This window comes from Leptonychotes weddellii, chromosome 3, assembly GCF_054177405.1.
Source record: "Leptonychotes weddellii isolate Sample4059 chromosome 3, ASM5417740v2, whole genome shotgun sequence".
Lineage (NCBI taxonomy): Eukaryota > Metazoa > Chordata > Mammalia > Carnivora > Phocidae > Leptonychotes > Leptonychotes weddellii.
Genome location: NC_138371.1, coordinates 55,251,262 through 55,265,479, shown reverse-complemented (window position 1 = coordinate 55,265,479; position 14,218 = coordinate 55,251,262). Strand labels below are relative to the sequence as shown.

Genomic DNA, 14,218 nt, shown 5'->3' with positions numbered 1-14,218 from the left:
TTTTTTTTTTAAAGATTTTATTTATTTATTTGAGACAGAGAGAATGAGATACAGAGAGCATGAGAGGGAGGAGGGTCAGAGGGAGAAGCAGACTCCCTGCCGAGCAGGGAGCCCGATGCGGGACTCGATCCCGGGACTCCAGGATCATGACCTGAGCCGAAGGCAGTCGCTTAACCAACTGAGCCACCCAGGCGCCCTTTTTTTGTCTTTTTACTAACAAAATTGTCATTAACCCTGATATGCAAGATAGGTAAGTCCAGCATTTTCTCAGCATGGATTTATTTCACGCATTCAGCTTTATAACATTTAACATTTACTTCTTACATAAGTTAGTCAAACAGCACACTTTTGAAACTGGGGTTAATGGAGTTCATTGCAGTCTTTATGGCAACGTAGACACCAAAGAAATTTGAATCAGAGGCTTATGGCCTTTCTAAAAATGCTCATACAGGTTTCAGGGATTCTGTGGAACACAGTTTGACAAACACTGCTTCAGCCTCAAGTTCTTCCCACAAGGCAAGCCTTTCTCAGCCTTACCTGTCCAAAAGCTGCTAAAGATGCCATATTCTTTGATGTCACATTTCCTACGTTTGTTATATGGATGACATCATGCTTTCTTCGAATGTTTGGATCTTTCTTTTTTTTTTTTTTTTTTAAAGATTTTATTTATTTATTTGACAGAGAGAGAGAACAAGTAGGCAGAGAGGCAGGCAGGGGGAAAGGGAGAAGCAGGCTCCCTGCTCGCTGAGTAGGGAGCCCGATGCGGGGCTCGATCCCAGGACCCTGGGATCATGACCTGAGCCGAAGGCAGACGCTTAACCGACTGAGCCACCCAGGAGCCCCTGTTTGGATCTTTCTGAGGGGTTTTTATACCCACGCCTGTGTGAACACCTTTCTCTCTAGGACCATCTAACTCTTCTTTGCCAACTCCTCCTCTGGGTCCTGCTGTCTCACCACCCAGAGCCATTCACTGTTGACATATTGGCTAATTTCCCCCTAGTTTTTTCCCTCGGTATAATTGTTTACAAGTAGTTGAAGTCATACTTTACGTATAAACTTATATTCTTATATTTTTCACTTGCCATTATAACAAGGCAGTAATGTTTTCTCACATCATCCAACTCTTTGAAACATCATCATTTCAGCAGTGGTAGATGTTTCTGCCATGTGGCCGTATGCCACAGTTGACTCCAGTTATTCTCTGGAGTTGGATATCCAGGTTGCTTCTAATTGTTCTCAATTATCTTTAAAGGTCATGAAAATGTTTGTAAATATTATTTTTAAATTTTTTTTGGGGGGGTGCCTTGGTGCCTCAGTCGGTTGAGCGTCTGCCTTCGGCTCAGGTCATGATCCCAGGGTCCTGGGACCCAGCCCCGCATCGGGCCCCCTGCTCAGCGGGGAGCCTGCTTCTCTCTCTCCCTCTGCCAGCCGCTCTGCCTATCTGTGCTCTCTCTCTATGTCTCTGTCAAATAAATAAATAAAATCTTTAAAAATAAATAAAATTATTTTTGTAGGATGGACTTTCAGATATTAAACAAACTGTTTAATGATGCAAACATTTTTCAAGCACTGAAAGTTATTTTCCTAAAAGCAGCAACATCGTGCACACTTATTGAAAGCAGGTAAGAATATCCGTCCACCTCTTGAGGCCTAGAAGTTTTAAATAGTTTCTAACATGAGAGCTACAAAGTTATACTTCCTTATTTAAATTTGTGTATCTTCACTCCTAGGAATTAATCATTTTCACACATATTAGCCATTTGTAGGTACTCTATTGCAAATTATCTTTTCCTTTGCCTATTTATTTCTGAGTATACTAGTAATTTTTCTCTGATTTCCATGAGTTCTCTGAATGTCACAAAATAATTTATATGTAGTACATTCACTGATTTTAATCCAAATGTTTTGCTATACAGCTGCTTGAAAACAATATATCAAGCTTCACTCCTAATCTTCCTTGTTTACTTTGTAACAATGAGAAAAGCAAGATTCCAGTTTGTGACATCTGAACTATTACAATTGTAAATCTGTAAGGTCCAAAGCAGTAAGTACTACTATAATTACATTGTAATCCATCCAAAATTCAATGACTATTTCCTGAGAGCCCATCATGGGCTATACTTGTTCTTAGGGCTAGGGACACAATGGCACCAAGCAACGTAGGGGCCTGCGCCCCTGCAATTTAGTCTTCACTCAGGTACCTTGATGGTCTAGAAAACACCTGAAAGCAGCCTAACTGATGACACAAATACTGTTCTTTTTTTTTTTTTAAGATTTTATTTTTATTTATTTGACAGAGAGAGAGAGACACAGCGAGAGAGGGAACACAAGCAGGGGGAGTGGGAGAGGGAGAAGCAGGCTTCCCATGGAGCAGGGAGCCCAATGCAGTGCTCAATCCCAGGGTCCTGGGATTAATACTGTTCTTTTTAAATTGTGCAATTGTGCAGAGAAAAGCTTCGTAGGCAGTAAGTTAAAATGATGAGGGGGCTATTAGTGAGAGAGTTACAGAGGGCACCTGGTGATAGCTGATGTGATAACCTCTCTGGCCCCAAAGTCGTAGAAGCTGACAGTTGGGATCATCTAACTCCACCTACTCCTTCATTTCTATTCTAGTTTCTAAGATTAATTTGGTTCCAGGGTCAGGGAAATATAAGGACAAGGGGACCCATACCTTTTTGGCTCAGCCTAAAGTCATGCTTAATGCTGATCCAGTTCTCACCTTATATCTTTTAGCAACTTTTTTTAGCCCACGTGTGACTAAGGAATGATGGTTTCATTCAGTGAGACTGGGCACAGGGGAGTTAGCAGGCTTGCTGGGAAAAATGACAGGTCAGTTTTGGACATGTTGAATTTGAGGTGCCTGTAGGATCTCCAGGAGATATCCAGTGGAGAGTTAGATGTATGGCTGGAGAACTCAGGAGATAGTGTTACACTGCATAAATATTTCCTAGTGTATAAATATATATATTTATATATTACATATATTTATACATACACAGAGCCATTTTTATTTATTTTTTGAGAGAGAAAGAGAGTGCATGTGCACGAGTTGGGGGAGAAGCAGAGGGAGAAGGAGAGAGAGAATCCTAAGCAGGTTCCGTACTCAGTGCAGAGCCTGATGCAGAGCTTGATCTCACGACCCTGAGATCATGACCTGAGCCAAAATCAAGAGGCAGATGCTCAACCGACTGAGCCACCCAGGCGCCCACACACAGACAGCATTTTAAAAGCTAAGCATCTGTCAGTGATCAAGATTTCTGGAAAGATCACTGAACAAACCAAAGTTCTTTTCCCATTATGCAAATCTGTACATGTTATTAATCAACAGTTCTGTATAACTAGAAGTTCATTTCCATGTTAATGTAGAAAGTCATAACCATGCCAAAATTTGCCTAAAGTCAGTAAGGTCAAATGTTGAATAAATATTTATTCAAAGAGAAATATTACAGGTCAAAGCTTCTGACCTGAAAATTAATCAATCTGGGTCTGATTTGAACTTCACATAGGGTTTGTGGTTGTTTAACAAGGTTTTGCCTGCCAATCAGTAATTATTTCCCACCCTTACACTCAAAAGACAACATATTGAATACCCGGTAGTAACTTTAAAACAATAATACACGATTGATTCTACCACAAGAAACCAAATCAATACAAGAGATTCTGGGGGTGAAAGAGTATCTCCCTACCACACTTGGGGGGTACATATTCCTTTAATGGGGCACTCATAATTCCCATTACAGTTAATGTGTGTATCAGCAGGCATGCAAGCCTTGCTTTCTCTATCAGAAAATGATTCCTTTTGTGTTGATCTTCTAGCTGTGTTTTCATTCTACCTTTTAAAACCATTACACCTAACAGAGTTTTGAGTGCATTATAGGTAACTTTCAGAAGCCATCATTATCCCCTCTTTCTTAACCACATAATAGGGGGTAGAAAAGTGAGAGCACAGTATATACACCATGCTGAGGAGAAGGAACTTGCCTTGAATTTTTGAACCGTCAGCCTATTTTCTGTAATGCTCAGTGGTGAATCACTCTTAAGTGCTCCATCATTCACTAGGATATGTGCTTCCTGCCAAAGGTTACCAGATTACAAAAGTATCCTCGGCTCAGAAGGGACTCATAATTTACCATCACCTTATTTTGACACTAAGAAAGAAAATATGTGCATCAAGACAAGTAGAGGAAATAATGAAAAAAAAAAAAAACACCCTATATTAAGTTAACAATGCAGCAAACACTCCAAAGGGAAAAATACAGACTAGAACAATAATAAGGATGATAGAAAAGTAATGCTGTTAAATTATGAGGAGAGATTTGCTGGCCAGCTCATGAACACTCCCCTGAGTGAAGATAGTTTCTTAAAGAACTTCATTTAGGCATGAGAGGAAATGGGAAAGTTAAGATAGTTCCCAAAGTTGGAAGAAAATAGGTAGTTGTGCCAATGTCTGAAAGACAAGGTCAAATACATTTCTTGAAGGTGAAGGAAGTATCTGGAAAATTTTAAAAAACACAAATGACTTTGGAAGGAGTTGTTAACATACAAAAGATGAACAATGTAAGGTCACAGAGGCAGGGTGGTAGAAACTTCATGAACTTAGACCATCAAAGTGAAGTATTAGCAGGTTAACATGTAGAAAAAATAGGAGAGATACAGTATTTATGAAAAGGTCCTGAGAAATGCTGCATGCTCTTTGCCTGGTAAAAAGGCCATGGGAATGTGTATCTTGAATTTTAGTATATTTCATTTTAGCAAAGTTATAACCAAACAAGTGACATTTTACAGAAGAACACTAAAAGTATAATTACCAGAAAGCTTCATGCATTGCTACTGCAACTACAATTTTCTTTTTTGCAACATAATTTCATCATAAACTTTGATGAAAATGCATTATCACAAGGTTGTCAACAAACATTTATAAATGCTATAGTAGACTGTCTTGGAAAGACTTATTGAAGCCCCTACAGTATTTTGAGATGCCTGGATCACTGAGTAGTATAACACATTTCTATTCCTTCCTCTCCTGATTTGGGTATTGTATTTTTCTGATGGGTTATATGTTTGTGGGTTGGTTTAAAGGTGCCACAGTTCAATATGCTACTTTTTTATTAAGTATAACATATATACAGTAAAGAAGGCCCTTCATAGGGGTAGAATTTTTTACAGATTATATAAATACATAAAATTTATACACTTTTAATATGTACAATTGTACAATAAATTTTTATAGATTATATAAATTTATGTAACCTACACCCAAACAAAGATATGTAACATTACCAGCACCCTCAAACTTCCCATGCCCCTTTCCAGTCAGTACCTCCATACCTTCATAGCTACTATTCTGACTTATAGCATTAGATGAGTTTTACCTGCTTTCAAATTTCATATAAATGAAACCCTGCAATGGCTGCCTCTATAAAATTTTCCATAAGTGGGCATATTGAGTTCAAGTATAATTCTGGATATGAATGTGTTCAACAAATGCATTTTCCCTCTATTTCTACCCTCTTTTACAAACTATTCTGAGAAGTTTTAAAATGCAGATCCCCCCAGCCATTCCCCCCAAACAAAAAACCCCTTCAGTACTAATGCTAACTATGACTCCTCTCAGCCCTGCCAACTTAAGTAGAAGTGACATAGTGGTTTGAACTAATATCTGGAGTGGTGACCTTTTCTTAGTCATTACAGTCTTTCTAATCAATGCTGATAATGAGGATTTCTTTAAAGTGTTAAAATGAAATAAAACAGAAACATGTGTGGGTTCTTTTTGTGCTTTTTTTGTTTGTTTACACATTTACTTCTTAAAAAAAAATTAAATGGGCCACAGGAGAAAGTCTTTGTTTTACCCTAGATCCCAAGACAACTAACCCTCTTCTCTAGAAACATTCATTATTCTTAGGAGATAAAATTTTGAAATAAAAAACAAACATTCCAGCAGAAATACAAAATTCTTTTAGGTAAATTCAAATTAGCAAGTGTTATGTTTCTTTCATCTGATGGATAAACTTTCCTACAATTCCATTGAGTCTCTTTCAGGTGATAAACTAGAAACATTCATTATTAATTCACTTCTTGTGTATCTTTGTAAAAATAGTACACACATGCATATGTTTCTTCTTTTTCTACACACATGGAATAATTCTAAGCAAACTGTCCTGTACACTACTTTTTCCAGTTATAAATTATATTGGAAGTTATTTGCCATCAGCACATAGAGAACCACTATGCCAATTTTAATGGCTTCATACTACTGCATTCTATGGCTATATCCTTATTTACTTAATCAGATTTTAGGATTTGAAAAACAGGTAAGCATCCTTGTTTGGCCAGTGATTCTTTAATCACAATGAGATAGAAATTTTAGGACACTAAGAGACAGAAATTAGCTAAAGGATTTTACATATCCTTTATTCCCAGTTAAGTGGATGGAAATTCCAAACAATATCTGGATACTTCCCACAGCACTTTCAGCTCCCTGCCTGAAAGCAGGAGTCTTCAGCTGATGTAGTTACCCGGGTGAGTAGGATCAAATAATAGTGGGCGGTGGGGAGCCGGAGCGGGGGGTTGCGCATGGTCTTAGAGAAACCAGACTCCACAGAATAATCTTGGCTACTCTTCTCATGAAAGGAAGAGGTATTCTGCTTCAAAAAGCAGTAGTTTCAAGACTGAAAGTTTTCCCCCCCTGAGATCAGGAACAAGGCAAGGGTGTTCTTTTTCACCACTTTTATTCAACATTGTATTGGAAGTTCTAGCCAGAGAATTAGGCAAGGAAAAGAAATAAAGGCATCCAAATTGGAAAGGAAGAAGTAAAGCTATTTCTATTTATAGGTGACATAATCTTATAGGTAGAAAATCCTAAAGAATCTACCAAAAAGCTGTTAGAGCAAATAAATCCAGCAAAGTTGCAGGATACAAGATTAACACACAAAACTCAGCTGATTTTTATACACTAGCAATGAACAATCCCAAAAGGAAATTAAGGAACTAATTACATTTATAATAGCATTTTAAAAAGTAAGTGCTTAGGTAAAATTTAACCAAGGAGGGCAAGACTTGTACACTGAAAACAAAACAAAACAAAATATTGCTGAAAGAAATCAAAGGGCTAAATAAATGGAAAGATATTCTGTGATTGTAGATTGGAAGACTTACTATTGTTAAGATGGCTATCTTCCCCAAACAGATCTACAGATTTAATACACTCTCCACCAAAATCTTAACAGCCTTTTTAGCAGAAATAGAAATATTCATCCTAAAATTCATATGGAATTTCAAGGTATTCCAAATAGCCAAAACAATCCTGAAAAAGAAGAACAAAATTGGAGGTCACACACTTCCTGATTGCAAAACTTACTACAAAGCCACAGTAACCAAAACACTTCCATTGCTCTAAAAAGTTCCTTTATGCCCCCTTGGCAGTGAGTCGTTCTCTATTCCAGCCCCAGGCAACCACTGATTTGCTTTTGTCATAGTTCTGCCTTGTCTAGGATTTCACAGAAATGCAATCATACAGTATGTAGTCATTTCTGTCTAGCTTTGACTTAGCATGATGTTTTGAAGATTCATTCATGCCATTACACATACGAGTAGTTCATTCCTCTCTATTGTTGAGTAGTGTTCCATCATATGGATATATTAGAATTTTATTTGTTCACCAGTTGATGGACATTTGGGTTATTTCCAGGTTTGGCTTTTTTGTTGTTGTTGTTTTGTTTTGTTTTCCTTTCTTCTCTACAGTTTCATCCTGCGGTGTCAAGTTCTAGATTTCATTTATCCCATTTGCAACTAATTGGAATTCTTGAATCTGTGGATTGATGATTTTTGCCCGTTGTGAAAAAGTGCCTTTTTGGATATTTCCTCTGCTCTCTTCTCTCTCCCTTTCCCTTCTAGAACTTCATTAGATGCTTGTTAAACCTCTTCCTATCCTCCATGTTTCTAATCTTTCTTCCATATTACCTTTTTGTCTCTCTGTACTGCATTCTGGATAATTTCTTTAGTACTACCTTCCAATACAAATATTTTCTCTTCTTGATCTACCCCTAATATTTCTAGGACCCTGGAAAAAAGTTCAAATGAAAGGACACATACTATAGAGACACATTTAAAAGTCAGAAATCAAACTAACAAAAAATTAAATAAAATATATTCCCTCCTCCTATCTTGACAAAAACCAGGTTTGAATTTAAAATTCTTGGATACCTAGAGCTCTGCCCTATAATATGGTGGCACAGGGAATGCTGACTCCTAACTGCTAACTCTAAACCCCTCTCTTTTTATCCTCAGCTCCATTCCATACTGCAACGGCCATTGAATGTACACACTTAGGCAGCCAACCTACAAATCCAAGTCCCATCATAGTCTTATGAGAGCCATTTCTTGGCCACCCCCTGAGAGTGCAGGCTACCCTCAGGAGGAGAGACCTGGAGAAGAGGTCTCCATAAGGAACCGGAAGCAGGCTTGGGATGATTTGAGGTGGGAATTTCAGGGTCCCTGATGTCAGAAGTATGATCTGTAAGGGGGCATATAGATTTCATATGACTGGCCATATCCTTAGCCATTCAGATTCCTTGGGGCTGGATAAAGGCCAGAGCTGACTCCAAAGTACAGGGCCCAAGATTTGGTATAAGGGTAATACTGCTCTCTTTAGCTATGTTCAACTCATCTCTTCAGTCTTTTATTTTAGTTAGTATATTGTTAATTTCCAGATGATCTAGTTGGTTCTTTTTAAAATCTGTTTTAGTCATATTTTTAGTTCTTTTATCTTTTATAATAGTTAACCATATTCATTTTATATCCTGTGTCTGATATTCTAATATCAGAAGTCTTTGTGGGTCTTATTCTGGTATCTGTTGTTTTGGTTGGTTGGCTTTTGCTTTTGGTGCCTCCTTTCTTTGTGTGTTTTGTGAATTTGAGCTCATATTTCTTGAAATTTATCTATGTAGAATTCTTCAAAGTATTGAATTCTTCAAAGCTTGGAATAAGAGGAGCCCCTCCAAAAAGATTCATGTTTGCTTCTCCCAGGCACCTGAGTACATGATAAGTCTGGATAACTTTAAATCACATTTTCAGCCCATGTTTTTATGAACCATCCAGGTACTGAAATTTCAGGTTGAAAAGCCATGTGAGGGCCCACCTGTGATTGCACATTCTCATAAATTTGCCTCCTCATTCCCATCCCATTAGTGCCAAAGTTGCTAGGCATTTCTTCAGGAATGGGGGTAGATTTCTTACATCAAGGATGTATTTGGAGGTTTCCTTTTGAAATAGCAGTCTAGAGTAGGCCTTGGGCTTTGTCTCTTGTGGTCTCCTGCCTACAAGCTATGAAAATTCACCAAGTTAGGCATATGCCATCTAGATTCCCACCTTCTTTTGTCCTAAGTACTCTTTACTTTCTTGCCAGCTCATTAAAGCAAGAAGGAAGGTATTTTATCTGCATTTTTAATTCTTTTCAGGAGGAAGGCCAACTGGGGTACCTAACCTGCTTTACTGTTCTAAAACCTTAACATTTCTCCAGTCTATTTTTCTTAATTCCCACCGTAAATGCATTGGCTCATACACAAGTAGTTTCTGGCTCCGTCCAAAAGCCTTCCAACTATATTCCCTGCTTCTAGTCTCTACCCTGCCTCTTCTCTCCATCTCCCATCCCTTCAACCAAGCTGTATCAATTAGGGTCTCAGCAAGAAACAGAGTTCACCCAGAGTTCAAATAAAGATACTTTGTTGAAAGGACCAGTTACAGAAGGGCTGACAGAGGTAAGTGAGCAAATTAGAGTTGATGAGGCACTTGGAGACTAGCTACTGAGGGGATGCTAAGGAGACAAAAGGAGAAAATAAAGTTTCCAGAGCCCAGTGAAAGGTAGAGTCATGGAGGAGGGGCCACTTGCAAGAGCTGTAGCCAGGAAGGAATGAAGCTACTATTGGAGATATAACATCAAAGGAGGGAAGAAGTAGAGAAGTCAAATTTCACCTTCCATCTGCTTTCTGAGAACCTTGCTTAACCCTTTCATTAGGCAAACCCAACTACAAGGGAGTCATCAAAGAAGCTGATGTCACTCCCCAGAGGCATAAAGGTTGGCAAAGAAGGGTAGGAAATGAGTCTAAGGGCCAAAAATATCATCATATCGGACTTTCTTCAGAACACTTTGAAAGGAGGGGCGTCTGGGTGGCTCAGTTGTTTAAGTGACTGCCTTCGGCTCAGGTCAGAACACTTTGAAAGGTCAATGTCTAATATGCTAAACTTATCATACCATCCTCCTATTTAAAATCTGTCAGTGGATTCACATCATCTTCAGGACTCTAAACTGGGATATGTGACTTTGCCCCTGCTTGTGACTTCATTCCCTTGTTCTTGCCCTAGCCTACAGCCGTTTTGAATTATTTCCAGATTTTCCAGTAGTCCATGCTCTCATATTATGTACATTGGCCACATTCCTTCCTCTTCCTAAGGCAACTTTCCACATCTTCTTTGCTTGGTTAACTACTATTCAGTCTTTCAAAATCAAAGATTGATCTCTGGAATCACCTCCTTCTGAAAATTTTCTTTTCCAGAGTGTCTCCATCATTTCTCTACTGAATCTCATTGTAATATTTAGTTGAACTGAGTGTCCTGACAGAGATATGCATTTTAGCTCTTACATACAGCACCCAGGACCATTCCTGGCACGTGGTAGGCAATCAATAACAAATTTTCAAATTAATAAATGAAAACTAAATATTACAAAAGAAGAAAGAAAACAAAAAGGAGTACAGTGTATGCTGATTAACATAATAAAAACAAGGAGTACAGTTATGGGGCTCTTTGAAATTTTAGGTTATGGGGAAAAGTCTTGAAATTGAAAGAATTTTCTTTCTTAAATTTATTTCTGAGTTATTTATCGTGTATATAGGCAGGGTAAGATAAGGAAGAGACTAGGCACAGACCTAAGGACTTAGAATTTGAATCCTAAAGGTTAATCCTAGATTTGTGCAATGTCGCTCTAGACTATAAGAAAGACATTGCTTTGGTGTTAGCTTTAATTATTTCCAAATAATGCTTTATTTAAATAAGAAAATTTAAAATGTGTATTGACCCATAAATTTCTGGTAAATTCATATTCCAATAACTGTTCCTTTTTTATATGTTAAAACACCTAACAACTGTGGAAATCATTCTTGCTTGGTCTCAATAGTATAAAATGATTGATTTCAATAGCGTAAAATTCTCTTTTCAAAAATTCTTGAGAGAAAATCAAAATGCTACCTACCACACTGCAACAAAGTACTGGAGAATTATTTGCAATGCTGAAAAACATTTATTTATCAATTTATTTATTCCAATAGTAATCATTTTATTTGTAGTCTCAAATGAATATTCCATGTGTACATGATGAAACTAAGGAGAAAATAGGGTAATTAGAAGTCTTTATTGCTGGGGTGCCTGGGTGGCTCAGTTGGTTGGACCACCTGACTCTAGACTTTAGCTCAAATCTTGATCTCACGGTGCTGAGTTCAGGTCCAGCTTTGGGCTCCACGCCTACTTAAAAAAAGTTTTTATTGCTAATTTTCATAACTGTAACACTCCAGCTAAGCAAGTTTACAACTGCACGAGATTACTAGTAAAAATTGAGTAAAGACTTCCAAATCTTTTTCTAATTAAAGACAAATGGTCACATTTCTGACAGAATGGGTTACACTACATTTTCAAAATTTAGTTTTGTATTTTAGCTATTGCCTAAGATGCCACATGAAACCTCTATAAGGCATTTTTTTCCTAAAACTGGTGTATATATCTAAACAAGTGTTCTTCACGTGCAGTGTAATACATAAGTTCACCACTGGAAAATAAGCCTTCTTAAAATCCGGCCAATGTTGAGTCAAAGATCTTAATATATAACACATACAACATTGTGAGCAGGGACCAACGGACCAGAATACGTTAAAGGGAAGTGCTGGAAGCTTCTCTTTGGAATACTGAAGATAGAAGGCCTTGAAGTGGGAAACCGCAAGCCTAGAAATCACTACACGTCCCAGCATACTTTGCGACTACCATTGACCATAACTCCCAGAATGCATTGCTCGAGGCACGCAGGTTTCCCTTGTAGCTGGGGACTGTAGTTCTCTCTGGTCGTGTCACTCTGTAAGACGAGGGTGGTGTGGTTGCTTACCTAGCCGGAGAACATCAGGCGTATTCTTCCAGTTTTTGGCAAAGTGGAAACACTTCGGGCCCCTAGGCTGACTGGGTTCTTTGTCTTATCTTTCGGTTTCTACTTTACACAGGTAAGTTACGGAGGGGCGGCAATTCACGCGGCGGGGCCCCACCCCTTCTTTCCGGGAGCGACCTCGTTCTGGTGAAGCTATTTGTCCCTAAGCTCTCGCCGTAGTAGCCGCCGCCCAACCCTCTTTGTGTGCTTCGCGAAGCCGCGGAGCTAGTGGCGGCGACTCTTGGGAGTTGGGAGTGAAGGAGAGGGACGTTACCCGGACGTTGCAAGCGGGCGGACTCTTTTTCCCATCACGCCAGCTGACAGGTGGGTTGACTGTGCTTCCCTCAAGGCTTTTGTGCCTGCTGTGCCTCACGTCCCGGCTCAAAGGGCGGTTTGGCAGTTTCTGCTGACAGCGCTGCCCGGCCCGGCTCCTGAAGGGGAGAGGCGGGGAGAGCCGGGTGCGGTGACTCAGGAAAGCCGGGGGAGACGAGACCACTCGCTCCCCTTCTTGACCCACCGGAGGATGGCCCGCGGAGCCTCGAGGCTTGCTCGGCGCCCTGTGGCCCCCCTCTCCCAGACGCCCTATGCTGGACCGCGCCCTCTTAGTGGTGACCTCAGAGGAAAATGCCTCTTTTTCGCCTTGCTCCATTTTATAAATAAAAGTCATTCCTACATGGCGTTGACAGCATCTTCCCTCCCCGTGTATGTTGGAAAGTACCCGAACGTGGAGGCTGTAGCATAAAATGAGAGGCTTTCTCTTCCTTGTAGTTTTGAGAAAGTGAACTTGTCAGTCACGGAGCTTCCGGCCTGGGAGGATGAGCCGGTCAGACTTTGCTGTTGGGCTTTGACTAAAAGTATACTTACTTTAAATATATTTGATAGTTAATGATGGTAAATTTTGTGTTTTGCTTGTCCTGAATATTATTACTATTACACATCATTTACGGGAATTTTGTCTGACCGCATATTTTTTTAATCAAATTTCTAGGGATGAATGCAAAGCTCTGGTAATAGATTTGATCTGTGTCATATAGCCTAAGAGCTCTTTAATGCCAACCCATGTCCTCTGTTTTAAGAGTCAGAGACATTGTGTTAAATCTGGGCATGTGAACATTAAAGAGCTTACTGTGTGCTAGCTACTTTGTTCAACTCTGAATATTTATATACATTTCTTTATAATGTTATTCAAGTCTTAGTAATATTATGCTTCCATATTTAAAAAGTAGAGTTTATATGTTGTCTTTCGATAGCAGTGAACTACAGGCCTCTTGAGATAATTCTCTTCTTGAAGACTAATTTTTTTTAAAAGAGCGCTACTTTTACCAACCTAATGATGATTGTAAATGATTGTATGTTTTTTAAGGTCACAAACATGTCGGACAAAAGTGAATTAAAGGCAGAGTTGGAACGAAAGAAGCAGCGGTTGGCCCAAATTAGAGAGGAAAAGAAGAGAAAAGAAGAAGAAAGGAAGAAAAAGGAAGTATGTTTTATTTTTTTAAGTAAACAATGTAAAATAATTGGGTTTAATATCAAATACTTATACCTTTATGTAATACTTTCAGAATAGTTAAAAATCCAGCAGTTGTGACTGCAAATATAGCACTGTAGGTGAATTTTACTTTAAAGAAACCAGGTATGTGAAAATGACAAAATTGATAAATTAAAATATTTTTGTTACTGAATAAAAATATTTCATATAGATGATGCATTTTGAGGATTTGGTTTATAAAAGTTCAATTTACATATTTCTCCTCTAGGCATATGTTTATTATATAAAGTAAGGGACATCTGCCTTGTAATAGCTCATAAAACGGCATATTATCATAACTTAGTTTGGAATTTGAATTTACTTATCTGAATGTTTTGCTAGCCTACACTGCTAACAGTTTGTCAGAATAAATAATAGAAAAGAGAAATATATAATAGATTATTTAAGTGATTAGGGAATTTATCTCTTTCATCATGAAATATTTTCCTTGAAATATTTTTGCCAAGCAGTAGGTTTGATATTACCTTAAAGATAGACCAGATAGGTAT

At 38.5% G+C, this 14,218-nt stretch overlaps 2 protein-coding genes across 7 annotated transcripts in view; both read left to right on the top strand.

Annotated features, from left to right (window-relative positions):
* The window catches only part of DCAF17 (DDB1 and CUL4 associated factor 17), a 318,055-nt gene that overhangs the window by 194,265 nt on the left and 109,572 nt on the right, over positions 1–14,218 (top strand). The gene's annotated exons all lie outside the window — the stretch shown is intronic.
* DYNC1I2 (dynein cytoplasmic 1 intermediate chain 2) overlaps positions 12,073–14,218 on the top strand; it is a 54,680-nt gene continuing 52,534 nt past the window's right edge. For 4 of the 6 annotated variants that reach the window (XM_006731789.3, XM_006731786.3, XM_031026491.2 and 1 more), the window contains exons 1-2: positions 12,342–12,505; positions 13,545–13,661. In XM_006731789.3, coding sequence (XP_006731852.1) covers positions 13,554–13,661 — 108 coding nt within the window. In that variant the 5' untranslated portion in view covers positions 12,342–12,505; positions 13,545–13,553. Of the gene's footprint in view, positions 12,258–12,341; positions 12,506–13,544; positions 13,662–14,218 lie in introns of those variants that run through there. The other 2 variants (XM_031026488.2, XM_081814186.1) reach the window with 2 other exon arrangements.